This window comes from Protopterus annectens, chromosome 16.part0, assembly GCF_019279795.1.
Source record: "Protopterus annectens isolate FY-2018-M chromosome 16.part0, PAN1.0, whole genome shotgun sequence".
In the NCBI taxonomy this organism is placed as follows: Eukaryota; Metazoa; Chordata; order Ceratodontiformes; family Protopteridae; genus Protopterus; species Protopterus annectens.
In genome coordinates this window covers 522,544,600-522,566,318 of record NC_056750.1, presented here as the reverse complement: position 1 = coordinate 522,566,318, position 21,719 = coordinate 522,544,600, and the positions used below count along the sequence as shown (strand labels likewise).

Here is a 21,719-nt window from a genome sequence, read left to right as displayed (position 1 = left end):
AATACACAGTTCAGGCCTGTTAATGAAGTCATTCATGCCATTAATAAATAATCAAAGACAACATAAATGCCTCAGCAGCTTTTGTTCAACAAACCAGAAATCACACAAAAGTCACAACTATTACTGAGTACAATGTACTGTTTTTTTTTTTTTTTTGGCAGGGGGAGTCTTACATGCTTGCAGGAGGATACCTACATTTTTGACCTTCCTATATCTTCTCTGTCATCAAGAATAGCTATCCCCCACAGCCACCAGCAAGCCCCAGGCAGTTGCCTAGGTCTTGCAGTGCAGGATCTTGCTCTGGTCTTGTCACTAGGTTTCCGAAAGACTTGGATGCAGTACTGCTTCCTCTCTGTCATTAGTTACTCTGTACAATGTATTATTTTGTGACTCATGGTATAGGTAAGAAGTGGAGACCTTTGGTTTAGCATCTTCCCCTACAGGTCTAGCTATTTCACTTGCTCTGGTGAAAGTGTCATCCTCCAGTTACTCCTTAAAGTTTATCTGGCTTGTATGTCAGGCAACTTAACTTCCTTAGGATCAACTTTTCTTAAGGTATAGTGCACTGCCTCCTCTGTTACCGGTGTAGGCATTGGGGTCTTAGTGTCTAACTCATATTTTAAGAAAGGCAACTCATACTGATATTCTTTAGTCTCATTTCCTATTTCTACATTATTCATCATTTTTATTCCTTTATTTCATGTGCCTGACACTTAGAACCTTCCTTCTTCTAAGATTCTTGTATTTTTGCTTAAATGGTAATATCATTAGGGCTCTGTTCAGTGATATTTTGTACTCCCTTTGTCTGAGTGTAGGCATCCTACTGTTTTAGTATGTGTACACCATCCTCTGTTTCCTTTCTCTCTCTTTCTCCAGGTTGTTCTCCTGCTACTAAGCATTTATCTCCAGTTTTACTTTATTTCTTACCTAGAAGTACATGTTGGCTAGAATTTTCCCTTGAATGCTATGTGTCACATTGCTTAGAATTCTCCACTTCTAAGTTTTTTGTTTTTTTTTTTTGCCATGGCAAAAGGATTGGAATTCTGCTAAGGCTGTGCATTTCCATACTTCCTGACTTCTAGATTTAGCTTGATTTTATAGCCAAACAACCTACTTATGCTGTATTGATGAGATCAGAAAAAGGCCGAAACATGGCATGTCTACAGTTAGTAGGGTTTGTCTTTATTGGTGTGAATGTATCCATAAAGGGAAAAAAAAGTTAAAAGTCATGGGCATTCAGAAGCCATGCAGTTGAAATGCTTGTATGTCTTTAAAGGGTCATTTGCATATATCCCATTCTACTACAGGAGGTTCAAGGAATTACACTTTGAAGCCTCTACCTTGGCTGGGTAATTCTTGCCATTTTTACTGAATGCTGTGTTTATGTGATCTTTTTAACCTTTGGTTTGGATGTTTAAAATAATCAGATACAAGCATGTTGTGGTTTCAGTTTATTTCACTGTTGCAATATAGCAAGTATTCAAGTAATAACTAACATGACTTAATTAATGTATAAAAACTGTTTCTAGCTTTACTAGTTTAGTTTACCAATCACTGCCTATCAAGATATGAAATAGAAACTTACCTCTTAACTTTTTTGATCAAATTTTCTGGACAAAATATCGAACATCAGTGACATTTTTCAAATATTACTCATTTAAAAAGTTAACAGAACAACAGGCATTGCATCAATATTCATTTTTTGAGCTACAAAAAGTATGAAACTAATGTCTGACATTACAGACTGATTGTAATTCTCTGTGACATGTATCCGAAAAATCAAAAATGGCAAAAATATGAGGCAAAATCAGGGACAGCTGAGTGGCATGACTGGAGGCAAAGCAAAAAATGTGTTGATTGAGTGAATACAGTAATCTTCATAGCATTTCAGATTAAATCTGTCCTCAAGAGTTCCAGCATTTGCACATTATTTTAGTCAGGTATTTCCCTGTATCTTTTTCAAAGTGATAAGATAGCACAAACAAAATCAAAACTCAAAATGATGCAAAATGTATGTGCATCTACAACAGCGAGCTTTTGCAGGCTGACTGTTCAGTATACTTTCTTCTGTGTTATGATTATGTAGTGCTTGTGAATTCATGTCAGGAGTTCATGACTCTTTTTTTTGCAGTCCGACTGTGTAAATGGCAAACTGCTTTTAGTTTAAATTAATTGCTGTTAGTAGAACCATAGTCTGAGTCACAAGTATTTGCAATATATAATTAGTAATATGCTTTGATTTTTACTCTTTCAGGCTGTTAGCATTTCATTCTTTTAAAGATGCACTTAGTAATGATGTTGGTCATGCTCTTCAGGAAGCCAATGACACCTACGCATCCATTCAGCAATTCCGTTATGATTCTGTGGAAGTTTTAAATGTGACAAATTCTTCTGCAAAGGTAAGTGTAGTCCTAGACACTAACAGTTTTTTTTTTTTTCAGAGCAAAACTGTACTGCAGTTTTACATCTGGGAGCAGCTTAGTTGATATACTGACATGAATAATACAGTTTAAAAGCATTTAGTCTCTAATATTCACAAAACTCTTTTCAGACATATGCAACGTAATTCTGTTTTTTCCTTTAAGATCTGTGAATGTGACAAAATCTCTTACAAATGCGGTAAAGTCTGACATGGTGGGTGTTAATGGGGAAATTACACCTGCCCAGAGTCTTCTATACTCCTGGAACGGCATTATTTCCCTCAGTAACACCAACCCTGTAGGGCATTATTGCATTTAGAGAATGGGCTATATGTTAATTTTTTTTTTTTTATTTTTTACTAGTATACAGTATATGTTTATTTTATATTTTTGTTGTAGAATAGTTCCTTTGCATAATGTCTCAAAGTTCTTATAGCATATGTAATTCTGTAAAGGAACTTACAGGATTTTTGTGTACTTCTTGTGCTTTTACTTTTGAATGTTGAGGGACTGTGTGGGGAGGTGTAAGTGTGTGTGCTGCTTGTGAACACGTTTATGACAGCTTGCCTTTTAACTGACTCAAGCAGCAGTGATTACTGGTAATCAGGCTTCTTCCTCGGCTACAACATGGATTCATATACCAGTCATACTGTACTTCTCCTGCTGTACATAAAAAGAAAAAACAACAGAATAGGAGCCCTTAGTGCATTGCAGGCTCAGACAGTGTCCCTGACACAGGTTGATGACTCAGCAGTGGCCATTAGTTGTTCCTCAGATGACTCACTGGTTTCACTGGATTCTTCTGGTGCAGTCCCGTCTGTCACCATGGCCCAGGGGTTAGCCACATCCTTTGTGACTGTGCCAGTCTCTAATCCAGCCATAGGAGAACCATTTTCTTTGGGTCTGGGAGTTTCTCTAGGAGGCTCTTTTTGGAGGGGATGGGGAAAGAGAGATTTTCCCCAGAACGAAGTGCCCTCTCCCATTTAGTCCTCTTCTAGTGATGTCCCTAGGAAAAAAGAATCAAAAGGTTAGACATTGTCTGTTTATAAGGATATTTTTTAACCTTAGCCAGGAGTTTATTGCAGGCTTTCTATCCTTGACAGCAGAAATCCATACCAGAATACTAATTAGGTCTATATATTCCTGAGGAAAATATGTCAGAGGATTCTGATATCAACAGAGACAAAGCTTTTTCTTTGTCTAATTTTTCAGGCCAAGACTCTGATTCCAAGGATAGTTTGTCCTCTCCAGTTCCATTATACAAGTTTTCCTTTTCTAAACTAGTTCCAGGATGAATGATATATTTTTGTAGGAACAAGCAGATCCATCTATCCACAACAATTTTTTCCCACTTTTTCACATGGGGTCTGGGTGTCGCATCAACAGTGACAGTCATCTAGAGATGAAGTTTACACCACCTGGTGGATAGCCCTGATACATTACTTCTTCCACACCACACACTCACACCTGTGGCCAGTGCAGAGTGTCTAGTCCACCTACTGTATGAGTCTGGAATGTGTGAGGAAACCAGAACACTCAGAGGAAATCCATACGAGCACAGGGTGGACATGCAGACTCCACACAGAAAGCAACCTAGCCAAGAATTGAACTGTGGGACCTCTTACTGTGAGGCAACAACACTGTCAGCTGCTCCACTGTGCCACCCTTGTAGGAACAAGTAGATGTTCCCCCTAAACTGAAGAGAGATTATGATATGCTGAAAGTGGATTTACCTCAAGTTGCACCCATTCTTCCTCTTATGTCAGCCTTGGAGGATCCTTTAAATGCTGCTTGCAGTAACCCTGACTCAAAGACTTCAGTCCCCAAAAAAGGCAGAACACTTATTAACACCAAACCTGCTGCTGCAGAGAAGCGTTGTCACCTCACAGTAAGACGCTGTCCGGTTCGATTCTCAGCTAGAGCGTCTTCTGCGTGGAGACATGCATGAATGGGCATACCTTCGTTGAAGGTTGTGCATCAGGCCTGGCAAGCCGGTACGTAAAAATCAACTGCCAATCATTAATGGACTGGAGTTCCGCTGTGGCGACCCCTAACCGGGAAAAGCCAAAAGACACAAACAAACAAGTTTCATAAGAGAATTTACTTCTTCCAGTTTATTTTGTCAGGTGTTGCAGCTTGTGGGTTTGTTCTGCCAAACTTCCTTCAGAAGTTAGGTCCTGTCTGAATCCTACAATTTCTAACCTGTTTCAGGTGTCTAAACATGCCTTGAAGAGTGAGTATAGTTGTGCAGATGCTGTGCCTAAAGCCATTACCACTACTACTGTTTTGGGAAGATATGCCTGGATACATAATCAGAAATGTTATGGTGAGGTAAACTCTATAAGATTTTAAACTCTACTTCAGAGAAGGAGGTTTTGTTTGGCCCTGCTGCTACTCACGTTCTCAAACAGTTTGATGACAGAAGGAAAATTAATTCAGGTAGTTACTAAGATTTTTCAAACCTCACATTAAATCTTACAAACTCTTTGCATTTTTTAAAAAAGTTAATTAATAATCATTATCTGCCATCTTCTGGCAAATGGAAAAGAAAGAAGAAGCGGAAGGGAAACAGAACAGGGATCTTTCAAAAAGAATGACTATGCCTACACCCCCACCCCCTAGTCCCTAAATGTGTCCCATACACAAGCTTTCAGCCTTTCCCTATGGTAAAAGATTATTTCAGACTTTGGTACTAGTACTGCTTCAGGAGGATTACAGTCAGATAATATATCTCTTTTCAGGGGAATTCCTCCCTGCTCATTAAACAACACAGATTTTTCCTTCAGCACATGCTTACCCTAAGAGTCATACTACCAGTGCCTTTAGACTGAATGGAGGAAGGCTTTTACTCCAGAACATTTCTAGTTTCAAAGAACGACCTTTCCTAGAAACTAGTTCTAAATATTTCCTTTTTCAATCAGAATGTACCAAAATTCAAAATTTTGACACTTAGAGGCTTTTACCAGTTATTTCTCTCCTGAGTTATATGGTAACATTATGCCTAAGATGCTTCTCCTCACATTCCAATGGCCAAAGATTTCTGAAAATTTCTCAGGTCCTGCATCTGGATCACATTATCATTTCTCTGTATTACCCTTTGAATTAGCGACAGCTCCTGTGGTGTCCTTATTTAGATTACTTGCTAATCTTTTCAGAGTGTTTTGCCAGATGTCAGAAGCTGTTAACATGAGTTTCTTCAATTCTTATCAATCTGAGCTTCCAGATAAATGTTCAAAAGTCCTCCTTTACTCTGTCACACAAGATTGTGTCATTAGACTGTCTTCTAGACATGTTTCTTTAAATGCATTCCTAATATTGGAAAAAGGTAAATTTGTATCTGGATACTTTCCTGATCTTCTTCAGTCAGTCTGAGACTTCAGCTAGAGACTATATCGGGATTCTAGGGTTCATGGCTTCTATGATTCTCTTGATTCCTCTTGCCAGGTTATACATGAGAAACATTCAGTGGTTTAAAAAAACATCTAGACCCAACATTCTCATCCTCTGAGATTTTCAGAATCCAGTTTTGGGCTTTATCAAGATAGAACTGCATTGGTGGAGCAGTGAGATGTATCAGTTTTTCCTTTTGGTGCAGTTTCTATGGGAGTAAAGGTGCAAGGCCTGTGGGTCAGTTCAGACAGACCAAAAGCACATAAATGGCAAAGAGATGTTAGCTGTGATCCATGCTACAGAATCTCTTCATGACCTGTGGTGCCCAGGGCCAATACAGGTCATTAAAGGGATGTGGTACATAAACAAATGAGGGAGGGTACAAGGTCTTACCCCCTGTGCAAGCTAGCTGTAATGACTTGGAAGTTTGCACTACAGCACTGTATAACCCTCCAAGCATCTTATATACTGTCAGAGCAAAAGGTAGTGGCACATAAGCTGGGCAGGGCCAGGACAGACCATCATGAATGGAAATTGAATGAATGGGGTCTTCCGGGAATGGATCCATTTGTGGGCAACACCTCAAATAGATCTGTTCTCCTCCTTGCAAAACAGACAACTAACTACATTGTGCAACACAACTCCTTGTAGGCTGGCATCGAAACAGATACATTTTCACACCCATGGTCAGGAATATTCCTGTATGCATTACCACCCTTTTCACTGATATCCAGGGTTATTTTGAAGCTTCAGAACTCTCCAGTGATATTGTGATGACCGTCTTCTGGCCCAGGCAACACTGGTTCGCCCTTCTTATGGAATTTTCCTGGGCAATCACCATAAGCTTCCTCACAGATTGAATCTAATCGCACAAGACACAGGGAATTTGCTATACCCCAGTCTCAACCAAGTGCAATTTACTTCTTGACTGATTCAATTCTAATGCCTTTTAGGAACATTTTCACCTTTTTAAGCCATATGATTAACTTATGTTGTTTTTTTTTCTTTCTCACTGTTAATATCTACCAGATTTTAAGTCTCCGGTTTGCTATGCTACCTGTATATAAGACTAAGTATCGTAATTGCACTCTTATTGTATACAATGTCACTAATTGCTACTACTGTAAGAACTGTCTTCTAGAAGCATTGTTATACAAGATTATTGGTCTCGTCTCCCACTTGACCAATTTATTCTGTTCTAGTCTTTTTACCATTATGAATGTCTGTTACTTTTTTTTCTTTATTGTATTATACGATTTTCTTTCTACTAACAAAATAGTTTACTAACAATGGAGCTTTTCTCCCCGGGCCTCCGCTGAAAAAGGGTTTTATGCCCAGTTGGACTCTCCTGGTAAACAAATGTAAAATAAATGAATAAAAATGAGGATGTGCAGCAGGTACTAAAGGAGGCAAGAAATTCCCCTACTACAAAATCTTATGTTAACCAGTGGAGAAGATTTCCTAGTTGGTGCCTCCCCTCTAACTATCTGGGATTCTTACTTGCCTCTGGTTCTCAAACATTTATGTGTGTTAACATCCAGTGAACTGTTTACTCCTTTGGCAAGGGGCATTTGTCCTCCATTTCAGCGTGTCTGCCAATGGATCTTCCTCTCATTTCAAACTTTGCTGAAGCTGTTCTACAAAAAGATTTTTTTTTTCTGTTGAAATGCTTGGAAAGTTACTTCTGTCTGTGTATGAGCAGGCTATTCTAGCTCTTTTTGGTAGACTAACTGATTTAGTGCAGTGACATTTTCAAGAGAATATCCATGTTGCAACAGTTTATGTAACCCTTTTGCTTTTCCATGCATATTGGTTTATATACAGAAGTCCCCCGTATATGCCCTTACTACTTTCAGACTGTACCGTGACTGTAGAAATCTATCTCCCTGATTTTCATCAGAATTTGAATGGCCAGGACAATAAATTATATATACTCTGATCATACATTTGCAACTCAGGTATTATTTTGTTAGTACTAAGTCCTTTGGGAAAACTATATACCTGTGGAATTCCTAATATGGGACTGGAAAGGACAACCTCTGTCAATTCAGACATTTCCAGTTACTATATCTTTTCTTGTTATTCTCATCATGGTAAAACATTTCCAGACAAGATTAAGGCACATTCTAATAGAGCCTTGTATTCTTTGGTGCCATATTGGAAAGTGGTCGACTCTAGAAGCATTCTAGAGGCAGCTTAATGGTCTTCCATATATAATTTTGCAAAGCATTTTATACTGGTTTCCTTTTCCATGTCCAGGACTGACTTTAATTCAACCATTCTCCAGGGCAACCCAAATAGCCAAAGGCTACTGTATTAGTGAGAATGCTGAACGTAATACACTTGTGTAAGTTGCACTTATCCATAACAGTAGATGTTCAAATTCTTCACTGCTGCAGTAGCCATGCCCACTCCCCATCCCCCTTTTACTGTATATATAGTAAATTGCTGGGATTAAAAGTCACATGTCTGTATCTTTATGGGGTTTCAGGATGAGCATTCTTTCTCTTTTTGTTTTGCAAGGAAGTCCTGAAGCTGTTTATGCTCTGACTGCTGATTTCCCACCAAGTGACTAACTAGTGAACACTCAAGAGTGTAGGTATGGGAGGGAGCCAGAGCTCGTTGAAGATTGGCCAATTGTAACCTGGGCAGGATATAACCCAAATAACCAAAGGCTATTGCAACAGTGAGAAATTTGTATGGCTACTGTCATGGTAAATGTAACTTAGTTCTATTTTCTCCTTTATGTAGTGGCCATGTAAAGGTTAGATAATTTTGCAGGGGATGTGTGGGGTGTGCTCCTAGTGAAGATTCAAGGAGAAGTATTTGCATGTTAGACATCTGTTTGTAGTCTTGTGATTGTAGATTTGTGCATTCCCAAATAGTAATTCATCCCCAAAATTCAAAAACACCTACACTAAGTGTACACCATTCTGAGTGAACAGACAACGCAGGCGTAACTCACATCTTCTTCCTTCTAATTTTAGTTTTCCTACTGATTTTCTTGAAGCTTTAAATACTGACAGGGATTCATAAAGGTTACTACAAAATAAAAACTACATGTACACTTCATGTAGTAGAGATGTTCTTGAATACATAACGTGTACATTTAGTGTAGCTGTTAATGAATATGACCCCCTGTCTTTTTCCCTAACACTATTTAAACAGCTTAGAGTAAGACTATCTCCATATTTATGTAATATCTTAAAACCTAAATGCACTATAATTTAATAATTGTTACTGTCTGAACGCAGACTAATTAGTGCTGTTGCATTTTTATTTAGATTTCTGAGCAGCTCAAGTCTGTCTTACACGATAACTCTGTAATGGGGATTCCTCATCCTTTCTGGCTGAATATCAATTCAGAATTGTAGACATTTTCAGCTCACTCAAATAATTCCAGGCAATTGAAAGAACATTGTATAATCGTATTTCTTGAAGGTGGTAGCAGTCAGTTTTCATTCAGTCAGCCTTTCTTTTCTAAATGACAGGAGACGTAAAATACTTGTTGCTGAAGAAAAAGCTTAAAACCAGATACTTACAAAAGATAGCATGGCCTCCTGAAGATAGTATCACTCCGATAAAACTAATGAATATTTTAACTTGAAAGTGGTGACATTAAACCAAGTCACAGTGTCTGAGCGAGCACACTGGAGCATGGGCAGGTGCCCCTCTGTAGAATAGCAAGGAAGAGGGATTGTTGGTATTGAGGTGGGATTAAAAAAAAAAAAAAAACTCTTATTTGAAAATGTTACAAGCAAGTAGCCATGACAATGAAAGTACAGTTGTGTAAAATCTTACCATAACAGTAGATGTCCTTCTCTTCACTGCTGCAGTATTATTTGCAATAGGAATCCCCTGCAAAGGGCAGCCCAATGTCTAGCCAGTATACCAAAGCCTTTTCGTTTTAAAGGGTATGCTGTGCGTCACACATATGCTCCATGCATATGGCATAGGGCATAAAGGGGATGCCCAGAAATACCATCCTCAGAACTGAAAAGCCCCATTAGGAATGACAATCTAAGGATAAAGGAAGATAATAAGCACATCCAGAAAGAAAAAGGACCAGGGAGGAGGGAGGGAATGAATACTGTAACAGTGAAGAGAAGGGCGTCTACTATACAACTGCACTGTGTCTTTCCATATCACTGTTGCAGTATTCCTTACAATAGGGAGACTGCAAAAGCTCATGAATAAGAGAAGGAGGAGGAGGAAGGGCCAGCAGACCCCTCTAGGAAGCCATGAAGAATGGTCCTGGCAAAACCATCTCTGGCACTACAAATCACATCTAACTTATAATGCTTAGTAAAGGAATGCACAGAAGACCAGGTTGCTTCCTCAAGAATAGAATTAGTATCCAAATTCTTAAAAAAAACACTTGAAGAAGCCACAGCTCTAGTAGTGTGAGCCTTAATAGAAGAAGGAAGGATCTTCCCATGAAAAAAATAACAAAAAGAGATGGCTTCAGATATCCAAGAAGAAATATTTTGCTTGGAAACAGCCAAACCAAAAGACTTAGGTTGAAAAAAAAAAAAGCTGGTCAGATTTACAAAAAGCTTTTGTTTTATCCAAATAATACTTGACTTGTCTATGCAAATCCAAGATGTGCAAAACTTTCTCACTTGCAAACTGTGGAGAAGGGAAAAAATTAGGCAAATGAATAGACAACTCATTAACCACCTTGGACATAAAAAAGGATTAGTATGAAGGGACACCCTGTCCTAATGGAAAACTAAAAAAGGAGGACTAGCCATAAGGGCTTACAGCTCAGAAACCCATCTAGCAGAAGTAAGTCCAAAGGAAGAACATTCTTTTAAGAACAATGCTGTAAGGAAGCTGAAGCAGCAGGCTTAAAAGGAGCCCGAGATGATTTTTCTAAAACTAAAATCTTAAGGTTGCAGAAAGTAGCTACAGGCTTCTTAGGAGGCCTAATGTGAATGGCACCTTTAAGAAACTGTTTGGCCTCAAATCCAGAGGCTAAAGGGGAGTCAAAAGCAAACAAGCAGAGATAGCTGACAGGCTGGCTTTAACAGAAGAATATGCCAACCCAGCATTGCACAATTAACACAAATAAGACAGAACCAAATGAACATCCACAGTAAGTGGATCCAGGTTATGAGAAAGACACCAAACAGAAAACCTATTCCATTTGGATAAGTAAGATTTGCTAGTACTGGGTTTCCTAGCCTCCTGCAGGATACGAAACACATCCTCAGAAAAAAAGGTGTCTGTAGAGGATCAAAACCCTATCACCCACAATATCAGTTGAAGAGTGGACAGGTGAGGATGGATTAGAAATCCCTTGTCTTGTGTGAGTAGTTCCACCCTGTGAGGTAATGTGTGATAATTGGGCTTGGCAAGATGCAGAAGAAGAGGGAACCAGTGCTGCCTGGGCCAAAAGGGAGTCACCAACAAGATTTTGGGAGCATCCTGTTTTATCTTGAGCAAGACTTTTGGAATGAGAGGAATGGAAAGGTAGGCATAAAGAAACATCTCCTTCTAGGAAAAAGAGAAAGCATCCAAGTTCCAGGCCAGAGAGCATGGGACTCTAGCACAAAATAGAGAAAGAAGTTTGTTCGGAGGAGAGACAAAGAGATCTACTTGAGGAGTACCCCACTAGTGGACAATGTCCAGAAACACAAACCTGTGAAGCATCCACTCATGGAATAATTTTATGGACCTGTTCAAAAAGTCTGCCACAAGTTTCAGACCATCCTTGGCAAAGCAACGTGGCCCATTAACCATGTCCCCCAGTGCTGATAGATATTGAATTCACCTGAAGTAACACCAGAAATCAAGCCAGTTATTAAAATTAGCTATTTTCTGTTAATACTGTAGCATCATTGGTGAAGGTAGAATGCCTCTCACTGCAAGGCATGTACCTCTCTGTGACACATTCAGAGAGATACATAATGTCTTTTTTCATATAGTCCGGTGAGGTACATCTCAGATCATTTGCATCCACATGGACTATGATAGAATTACATTGTTACCTGTGGTGCAGTTACATGAGTGCATGTGTGATATTGTGGATGCTTGTTCCAAATAGGCAACTAACTGCTACTTTTTTGTCCAGCCTGGTGAGGGGGCATCTGTGTGTCATGCAATAGGATCCCCTATGAAAATAGTACTAAGTAAAGTGTTTGCTTGCTTTATGGGCTTTGTTCTTAGGGGATCATAGGGTGTAGACTTATGTGTGATGTGCTAGGTTCTGCTTTTGGTGTGGGCTTTAGTGGTTGCTGAGGCTAGGAGCTGCCGTTTTATGGCTTAGAAGGTCTTTGAGGTATGGAGAAGTTTCTTTTTAAGTGCCTCAGTATAATAAGGTCTTTGTGTGTGGTGAGAGGTATATGTGAAGGATGTAGTGTGCTTGCTCATGACAAACTTGTTTGTAAGTGAGATTTTTATATCCATGGAAGTTATTTATGTACATCTTTCACAAATTGTGTTAGGTTCTTTAAAGATTAAAAGACTGTCTGAGTACATGAGGCGCTTGCTACATTCTTAGGATGCCCATATATGCCTACTGGCCACAGAGACATTAGGAAATTGCAAATCCATGTTGTCAAGACTTGTATTAGGGTTGGGCTATTATGGTTTGGGAATCTGGTTCTACAAGTCACCTGAGTGGTGTGTAGGGTTAAGGCTAGATATTAGATAGTGCTATGATCTTACTGCTGTTTGATGCACTGACTAGCTGCCCTAAGCTTAGCTCCACAAAAAGCCTTCCTGTGTTACAGGTTAAAATCCTAAGTACTAGCTTTATAGGTTTGCTAATATACAGGGTACTGCTGACTGCCACTGCGTGGTGTACACTTCTGTTAAAAATCACCTAACTTAGAAAAAAGCTGAAAACTAAATCCCATACCCTCTGACCAATAAGCAACTACACTTTCAGCTCCTTGGAATGCGTCCCAACTCAGAAGGATCAGGTGAACACCTTTTGTTGCAAATGGATGAAACTGGAACTTCTTAATGTAAAAGCAGAGCAAAAGTAACTCTCAGGTGCGTATTAACATCAAACAACTAAGTCCATAATAAGTGCTCCAGCTGATGAAACACCAAACTAAGATTTACACCAAACAACTAAGTCCATAATATGCCCTGTGGCTGATGAAACAATCTCACTTTAAGCCTCTCTGTGTACATCTCAACTCAGGCTGACCAGACTACTTTACTACTGCCACTAGAGTAGCAGTCCCAGTCTACTTAATGTAAAAACACACTTGGTTTTCCAAAAATGAAAAGGTACCAATTAGCTGCAACAATTAATTGTCCCTTAAGCCCCTTTGTGTGTTTCCCAGCCATACCTCTCAATTGTCCAGATTTTCACAGAATATCCAGATTTTTGTCTCATATTTTTAGTCTGTTCATCATAAAATTTGTGTTTTGCTGGCAAATCATTGGAATGATCTGAAGCTTGAACTCACTAAATAATGATGTACATTTGAGTTTCAGACTTCAAATCCTTCATAAAATGTATGTTAACACAAACCCTGTTACTCTACCAACTTTCTAAGTTTGTAAGAGCAAAATAGAAATTCTGTCCCTCTTTTTGGGCCTTTGTTGACCCATTTTGTAAGACTTTGTCCAGATTTCTTGCACTAAGCTTTTGAGAGGTATGTTCCCAACTCAAATAGACCAGGCTGCCTTTCTACTTCCACTAGAATGCAGTCCTAGTCTTCTTAATGTAAAAACATATTTTAGTTAGCCAAAAGTGAAATCCAACAGAAGTAAATCAAACAACTAGCTACAAGTAATTTTCATTTAAGCCTAGCTGTGTGTATCCCAACTCAGACCAGACTATCTTTCTTTTGCCACTAGAATTGCAGTCCCTGCCTTCTTAATGTGAAAACACACTTTAGTTAACCACAAATGAAAAGGTATCATAAACAAATCAAATAACTAGCTACAAGTAATTCTCCCTTTAAACCTTCCTCTGTGTTTCCAACTTGGATAGACCAGCCTGCCTTTCTATTCTGACTAGAATTGCAGTCCTAGTCTTCTTAATGTAAAAACACACTTTGGTTAGCCAGAGGTGAAAGGTATCAGAAACAAATCAAGCAGGTAGCTGCATGTAATAAAAAGCAATTCAGAGGTAGACAAGCTAGCAATGAGGAACAAACACCCTTTAAGGCAATTTCAAAGTATACACTACTACAGGGCCATCTCAGTTTCTTCTGTCAGTAACCAGTAATATGAGCAGAGGAAATGAGACTTGGGGGAGCTTATAGGACGAGGTAAACAGAAGATGAGACTGTGAGGAGCTTTTCAGTACAAGCTACACAGAACAAGTATCGCTGCAGCACAGGTTAAAGCTGCATTGTCCAAGGCCAAGAATACAGCTTCCATGGGACCCCACAATATCACTGGCTGTGTTCTACATGAACTACAGAGTGAACTGGCACTGCATCTGTGTGCCTTGTTCACTCACAACCTCACCTCAGGCTTTTTCCCTACCGAATGATGCACTGCTACAGTCATCCCTCTCCATAAAGGGGGAGCAACTACAGACCCTAGGCATTGTCGTCCCATTAGCCTGATGAGCCTGATGTATAAGGCTATGGAGCGCATCATCATGGACCTAATTAACAAAGACATAGGAAATCTCCAAACTCTAGATCTCACGCAATTTGGTTTTGTGAAAGGTAGATCATGCCTGCTCAACCTCGTTGACTTCTTTGAGGCAGTCAGTAGAGCAGTGGGTGAGGGTAAGGCAGTTCATACAGCCTACCTTGATCTGGCCAAGGCCTTTGATACCATTCCTCACTCAGGAATTATTGATAAACTCACCAAACTAGGCATCAACCCCTATATCATTAGGTGGGTTGCAAACTGGCTCACAGATAGAACCAAAACATGAAAGCAGCGGACTCCAAGTCAGACTGCCTACCAGTCATGAGTGGAATCCCACAGGGATCAGTCCTGGGTCCTCTCCTATTTGGCATCTACTTCATAGATGTCCAGGCCAACACAGAGGGCCTCTGGCTGACCAAGTTCACAGTTGACTGCAAGCTAGGAGCCATTATTAACTCCCCAAGTGATACAGACATCCTACAGAAAGGCCTCACTGAGACAAATGACTGGTGGCAAAACCATGGCCTTAAGCTTAATGCCAAAAAATGCATCATCATTCCCTTTGGGAAAAATGCAGTTCCCACTAATTACCACAAAGATGGGACCCCACTAAAAAGGTGTTATACGAGACCTGGGGACACAGGTTGACAGCAACCTCTCCTTCGGCCACCACATTGCCACCATTATCAGAAAGTCTTTCTATGTGGCCCATCTCATTACCAAGGGTTTTTCATCCAGGAAGAAAGAGGTCATCATCTCTCTCTACTCCTTCCTCATTAGACCAATCATAGAGTACAATGCCTCATTTGGCATGTACCTCACTAGACACCTGCAATAGCTGGAGAGGCCACAAAAGTACCTCGCAAAGTGGATCCTAGGCCTTAAACATATGTCCTACATGGACAGACTCAAAAAACTCCAGCTATTCTCTGTCTCATGTCATCTACTAAGAGGCGATCTCTGCTGACTTACAAAGCCATGTCTGACCCAGCCCTGTTTGAAATGCTACATCTAAAGAAATCCCAGTCCTTCCGCACCACATGCTCCAGAGACCTTAATCTCATTACCACTATCAACAGAACATGCTGGAGGGACAGATTTATAACCCAGAGACTGTCCATGCTCTGGAATAGATTTCCTTTACACGTCAAGCAAAGCACCTCACTGGCCCTCTTCAAGAGAAATCTTGATGACTGGACACCCCGGGGTTCACTCCAGTGGCACTTCTTGATAGAGGCAATGGTAACTAACTTTGGGCAGCACAATGCCAGAGATATCTATGGGCTTGGATTGTAAAGTCTGCAGGGCCATTAGCCTAGTACACACATATGAACCTATAAGAAGGCAGTTCAGAAGCCTCCAAGTATAAAAACACAATATGACTACAGTGAATGGATAGAGACCAAATTCAGAAGATAGCTATTAAAAATGCCATAAATTGAGGGCCCAGTCAGAATACCTAGGCCCAAAACACAAATGAGAAAAGCAGTGCAGACTTTAAAACTGCCTTAAATTAATAGGTTTAACTTCGGGTAAAGAGCAAACATGACACACAAACTGATTTAAAGATAAGTGCGATTTTTAACCATAGTTTAAATGTACTTCCCTGGATGCAAATTGTAGTCCAAATGCTTTGTTTTCAAGCTTCCAGTCTTCCAGCAGTCCCAAGACTATGACAGACGACTGCTTGTGTAATGAAAATACTCCCAGGGTGGCTGGTTTAATTATCTCAAGCTCCAGTCACAACTTACACAACTTCCCAAAGCTGGCTTTTTGTTTTCAGTGTGCAAACTGACTACAATGCAGAATTAGATCAGCAATGATGATAACCTATTTAATCTCTCTCTCTCTATATATATATATATATATATATATATATATATATATATATATATATATATATGGTCTATATTATATGTTTGAAGCGTCAACACTTCGAACCTCATATGTTCAACAACATATCAGCAAAACTTGAAACCTCGAATATATAATAAAAAAGTTGAAAAAAAAAACTTACCTTAATGCTCTGAGCAAGGGGGCAAGCCCCCCTGGACCCCCCACACCCCCTTCTTAAATATACCCACTCCGAGACCGCACTTCAGTGCAGGAAATGGAAATTTTCCCATTCTGCACATACAGAGCCATTGCCTTTCACCTTTGAACTTTTCAAAGTTCGATCATATGGTGTCGACCATATGACATTTGAACTTTGAAACGTTTGGCAATTTAATAGGGACCATATATATATCTATAGACATACACAGTAATGTGTTTTCTTAGTGAGGCAATACCGAGAAGGAAATGCAGTGAAGTATTTTGTCACTAAATATATGGGTCTGTGTTATTTGATTCTATCCTGAATGCTTGGACCCATTCAATTGAAAATTAATTTGAGTGAAATCTCATTTGATAGAAAACCTTGTCCAAAACAATTATACCATAGAAAATGTCTTTAAAGCGAGACAAGCCGTCCTGCTCCCACCATTTGGGGGGATTTGCCCCCATCCTTACTTACACATACTTAACTCCATGGTTACACAACTGTGGAGAAAACACACACACACACACACACACACACACACACACACACACACACACACACACACACACACAGTGAAATAGCAATGGAGTACAAACACAAACATCTACAGATCTGGGTTATAACATAACACTTGACTATTACAATCCACACATGCCATGCTAGACTCACTTCCCTACTAGCTGATGTGATAGCAAATGATACTATTACATACTTTCTATACACTTCTACACTTTCATATCAAATGAGTTTGACCATTTAAGACTTGGTCAAATGAACATTCAATCCAATAACATAGACCCATATATATAAAAATCTATTTATCTATATGTATACATCACATAGTCTGGTATCCAAAAACTGCTACACAATCTGAAATCCATGTTCATACGACTGCATGCTGCTGGTGTTTGTCTCTTCATGTATGCCATCATGAATACCCTGAAAGTTGCACCTTGAGCTGTGGCTAATCACATCTTTAAAGCCTCACCAAACATTGTCAGAACCTTGTTATAATTTCTTCAAAGGCTATATCTAAACTGTTCTCAACCATTTACTGGATTACTCAAAAATTACTTTGAATGACTTGATACCAATAGATCATGACAACACAGAACTGAGAGAGCCACACAGAACAAACTGATAAACAGTAATAGCCATACTTAAGTGTAGACTTTGTGGGGCAGTTCATGATCTGCCCACACTGTGCAACAGACTGTAATACATCACAACAACTGAAACATAAAATTATCATGTGCAACAGCCATCATTTGTACAGGTAATAACCAACATCACACATCTTGGCAGGGAACATGCACACAGCGAAGGGCAGAGGTGTGTGCACACAAACACACATACATACACGCAGTGAATTTGGATTGCATACACCTTTTCATAGACAGATGCTGTGACGTCCGACCAAAATCCTGCTGGGCTGCCATCAGTAAATGTGACATCCCCACTTAACTCCAGGTAAGTAATTAGGGAGTCTCGATCCTCACCACTGACTCCTCCAGTGTAGGAGGGTCACAGAAGACACCAGATCACAGAGTACACAAGAGTAAAATTCCACAATTTCCCTTAAGAGTACAACAGGAACACACTCTACTTTCCTGAGACTGGACTATATGCCTCTGTCCACCCCAAATTTAATACCTTGTCTTACACTTCAGAGCAGTGTGTTCCAGTTTAATACCTCTGACTCACTCACACTCAAAGTAAATTCAAATCTCACACCCTCTAACACTTATGGGAAGCCTGACACAGATTTCCAGCTGTGTCCCCTCCAAATACAAATGGTAATGCTGCCACCACAGTCAGACAGGTCTACATGCCCTTCAAAGGGTGATCAATTATTAAAAATTAAATATCAAAATAAATGATAGCTATGACCAGAAGCAGCCAGGCATTCAGGGTGAACTGGGGAGTATCAAACAGGTATAAACACTCTGTAATCTCTAAAGAACGCACTGGTTGTCCAGACACAATGTAAAGTAATGAAAAAAACATTTAATAATAAGTAAAATGATTACAAGAATGGAAATCAATAACTTTCAGTAAACACCAGAATTCAATCGCCATACATATAAAATTAAACTGCAGGATAAAAGTCCATCATTTTAGAAAAACTATATCTAAATAACTAAACTTTCCTAATCTAACTAGAGAACACTGACTCTGATCTAAGCTAAAACATAACAGCAAGGCAAAGGTAGGCTTACAGGGTCTATATTAGATCACCGAACGCTTAAAAAAGTGAATGGTGATTAATTGATCCTATGTAAGTGAAAGCTTACAATGTCGAAGTGTCAAAACAGCAATTTTTTTCCAAGGGAAAAAAAATAGCTGTTACAACAAAAAAAAAGAAATAAAAAACAATTTCAAACATTACATTAAGTGGGGTGCTGCGCCCCCACACCCCCCAACTTAAATATACCAACTCCAAGACCACACTACAGTGCCAAAAATGGCAAAGTACTGAAGCTGCCAAGCAAATTCTTTCCCAGGGAAAGAATTCGCTTAACAGCTGCTTCGATATTTTGCGTTTTCAGCCTTTTAAGTTCGACCAAGATACATTCGAAAGAATGTGTCTTCGGTCTTCTAATATAGACCCAGCTTACAGTTCTGGAGAGTCCTTTTTCCAGGTATCTTCTGCACAGCATTGTTACTCTTCACCAACTGCTGCTCTTCATAAACTGCTCAGCTTAACAGTCTCAACTGTCTTAGTTTAAAAATAACAGTCAGCTGTTTGAAAAAGGCCTTTTTCCTGTCAATCAGCTGTTCAAATAATCACCTAGCAACCAGGAACATTCTAATGACATCACCCACTGTTCAGCTGATTCTCCACAAGCAGTTTGTATTTTAGAATCTCCCTCACAAACATGTACAATTAGAAATGTATCAAAACACTGACAGATTATTTAAACATTCTGTATAAGCAGGGAGATACTCAGCATTTTAAAATGTATTTACATTTTCACACTTCGACAAGCTGGCATACAATACAAGTTAATCTGATAATATACACAAATCTCCTGCCAGGCATACTAACACATATGGCAGTGTTTTCATTTTCTTCAGAGATGCATCCATAGGATGTTCAACAAGCTGCCACTCTGTGGTGCCCCCATCTTGTTTAACAGGATATTCCCCTATGTGTGTTCTGTCAGGTGGTCCCACTGTTGTTCTGCAATGTGCCCACATGGTATTCTGTGAAGTGTCTTTTGTGGTGTTCTGCTAGGTGTCTTCCTCACAATGTTCTATGGGGGTGTTCTCTGTCATGTTCTGTGCAGTGTTCCCTACTGTCTCTTTTTTTTACTTCTACAAGGTTTTCTCCACAATGTTGTACTGGTTATCCTCTCTGTTTATCTATAGTATATCCCCAGTGTTTTTCTATGGGTGCTCCATATGGTATTCTAAGTGTGCCTTTGGAATCTTTTACAAAGTGTGGTACTGTGAGAAATCATATGCCCCACTCTTCATATGCACCTCTTGGCTTAACCTGCCATTTACAAGTATTTTTACTTTATTATTACTGTACTGTGGCATACATGATTTCCTGAATTTCTCACTTATAGTCTTTCATTATTATCTATAAGATTTCATGTCCAGTTGGGTCAAATGCCTTATTAAGGTCTTTTATCATGATTTTTGCTTCTTCTTTTTAAATTTATAATATCATCTACAATTTCTCTATCAATAATTATTGACAACTCTTCCCCTTTATACTTCATATACTATTTTCCACAATATTTTCCATTTTAGTTTCAAATCCTTTTTGTATTATTTTCATAAAGATCTTATACTCGTTATTATTCAGTACTATCAGTCTCCAGTTTTTTAACTTTCTATTTACCTTCTTCCATATAAATTTAAGTATTTCACTACTTAATTCTTTATACATAAAAATATACTTTAACCGTTCCTTCAAAATGTTTTAAATTTTTTTGCCAATCCCTTAAATTTTTAGGCATTTCATACTCCATTCCATCCAGTCCTACAGCTCCAATCCTATATTTACTTGTCCTTGTCCTAATACTTCATCTAGTTGACATAAAGAAATCTACTTTTCCTACTTCATATTCTCTTTTCTTGTTAACTTTTTGCTTTCCATGTTTTTTTCACTACCTTCCTTTTTCTTTAACCATTTATTGTACCTATTGTACTACACTAGCCATACTCTTTTCCTGAGTCCCTTTTATTTCTCCTTTTATATTTTTTATTTCTCTCATTACATTACCATATTTCTTTAATAATATGCTTAATGAACTTAATACTTCTTTTTTCCTTGTAAACAATATTTATTTTATTTATTTATTTATTTATTTATTTACATTTGTTTACCGGGAACGTCCGACTGGATGCAGGTCCTTTTTCAGCAGATGCCCAGAGAGAAAAGCTCCACATCATGTACATGATAGAGATACAAAGTTGCAGCAATAGTAAACAACATTACAGGTTGTTGGAAAGAAATAAAAACAGTTGTTCTCCAGAGGTATAAATGCACTCCCAGATAAAGCCACAACCGTGGCTAACAGAACAATTATCTTGAAATACTGGTAGAGCAAACCAAGGCACAAAATCCACGAAAATATCATAAAGCAGTTTATTGATGTGAGCGCTTTCATGGCTTAAACTTGCCGCTTCATCAGACATAGTAAAATCAGTTTCAACCATTGCTTTTTAAAGAATTTTACTTCCTGGTAACAACACATTAACAAGCATCAATTAGATTATTAAAGAGATATAGTACACTTAAAAAATACACATACTAAAACAGCAGCGCTTAGGAATATGTAACATATAATATAAATTACATCTATGCAAAAACCTGTATACAGAATTATATAAAAAGTTTTGTAAATTATTATATAAAATTCATGTATAAATAAAACCATTCATGCCAATAATATTTGTTCAATTTCAACCCATTGTTTTTATTCTTATTCTTTATTTTTTGAACCTCCTATTCTTCAAAATAAGCTTAATACAAATTTTAACATTCAACCCTCTGCCTTTATTACATCTCATTCTGATAATCCATCTAAGCTCAGTGGATTCAACCTTATTCTCTATGTCACCTCCACGAACATTCTCATGGATTACCTCTAGAGCCATAAATTTAAAATTATGCGATGCATCTTGTGATGTAATATGTTTAGCCAAAGCATTGGTGCATATAGAGTTATTTATACAATAAATGTGTTCTCTTATTCTATCTGGAAAACGATGATCTGTTTTACCTATATAAAAACTGTAGCAAACCTGGCATATAGCTAAATAAACTAGATGACAGG

The 21,719-nt window shown here is 38.6% G+C and overlaps 1 protein-coding gene across 2 annotated transcripts in view; it reads left to right on the top strand.

Moving 5' to 3' along the window:
• The window catches only part of LAMC3 (laminin subunit gamma 3), a 4,228,426-nt gene that overhangs the window by 3,732,852 nt on the left and 473,855 nt on the right, over positions 1–21,719 (top strand). For both annotated transcript variants that reach the window (XM_044058389.1, XM_044058388.1), the window contains one exon: positions 2,255–2,399. In XM_044058389.1, the coding sequence (XP_043914324.1) occupies positions 2,255–2,399 (145 nt within the window). The remainder of the gene's footprint in view (positions 1–2,254; positions 2,400–21,719) is intronic.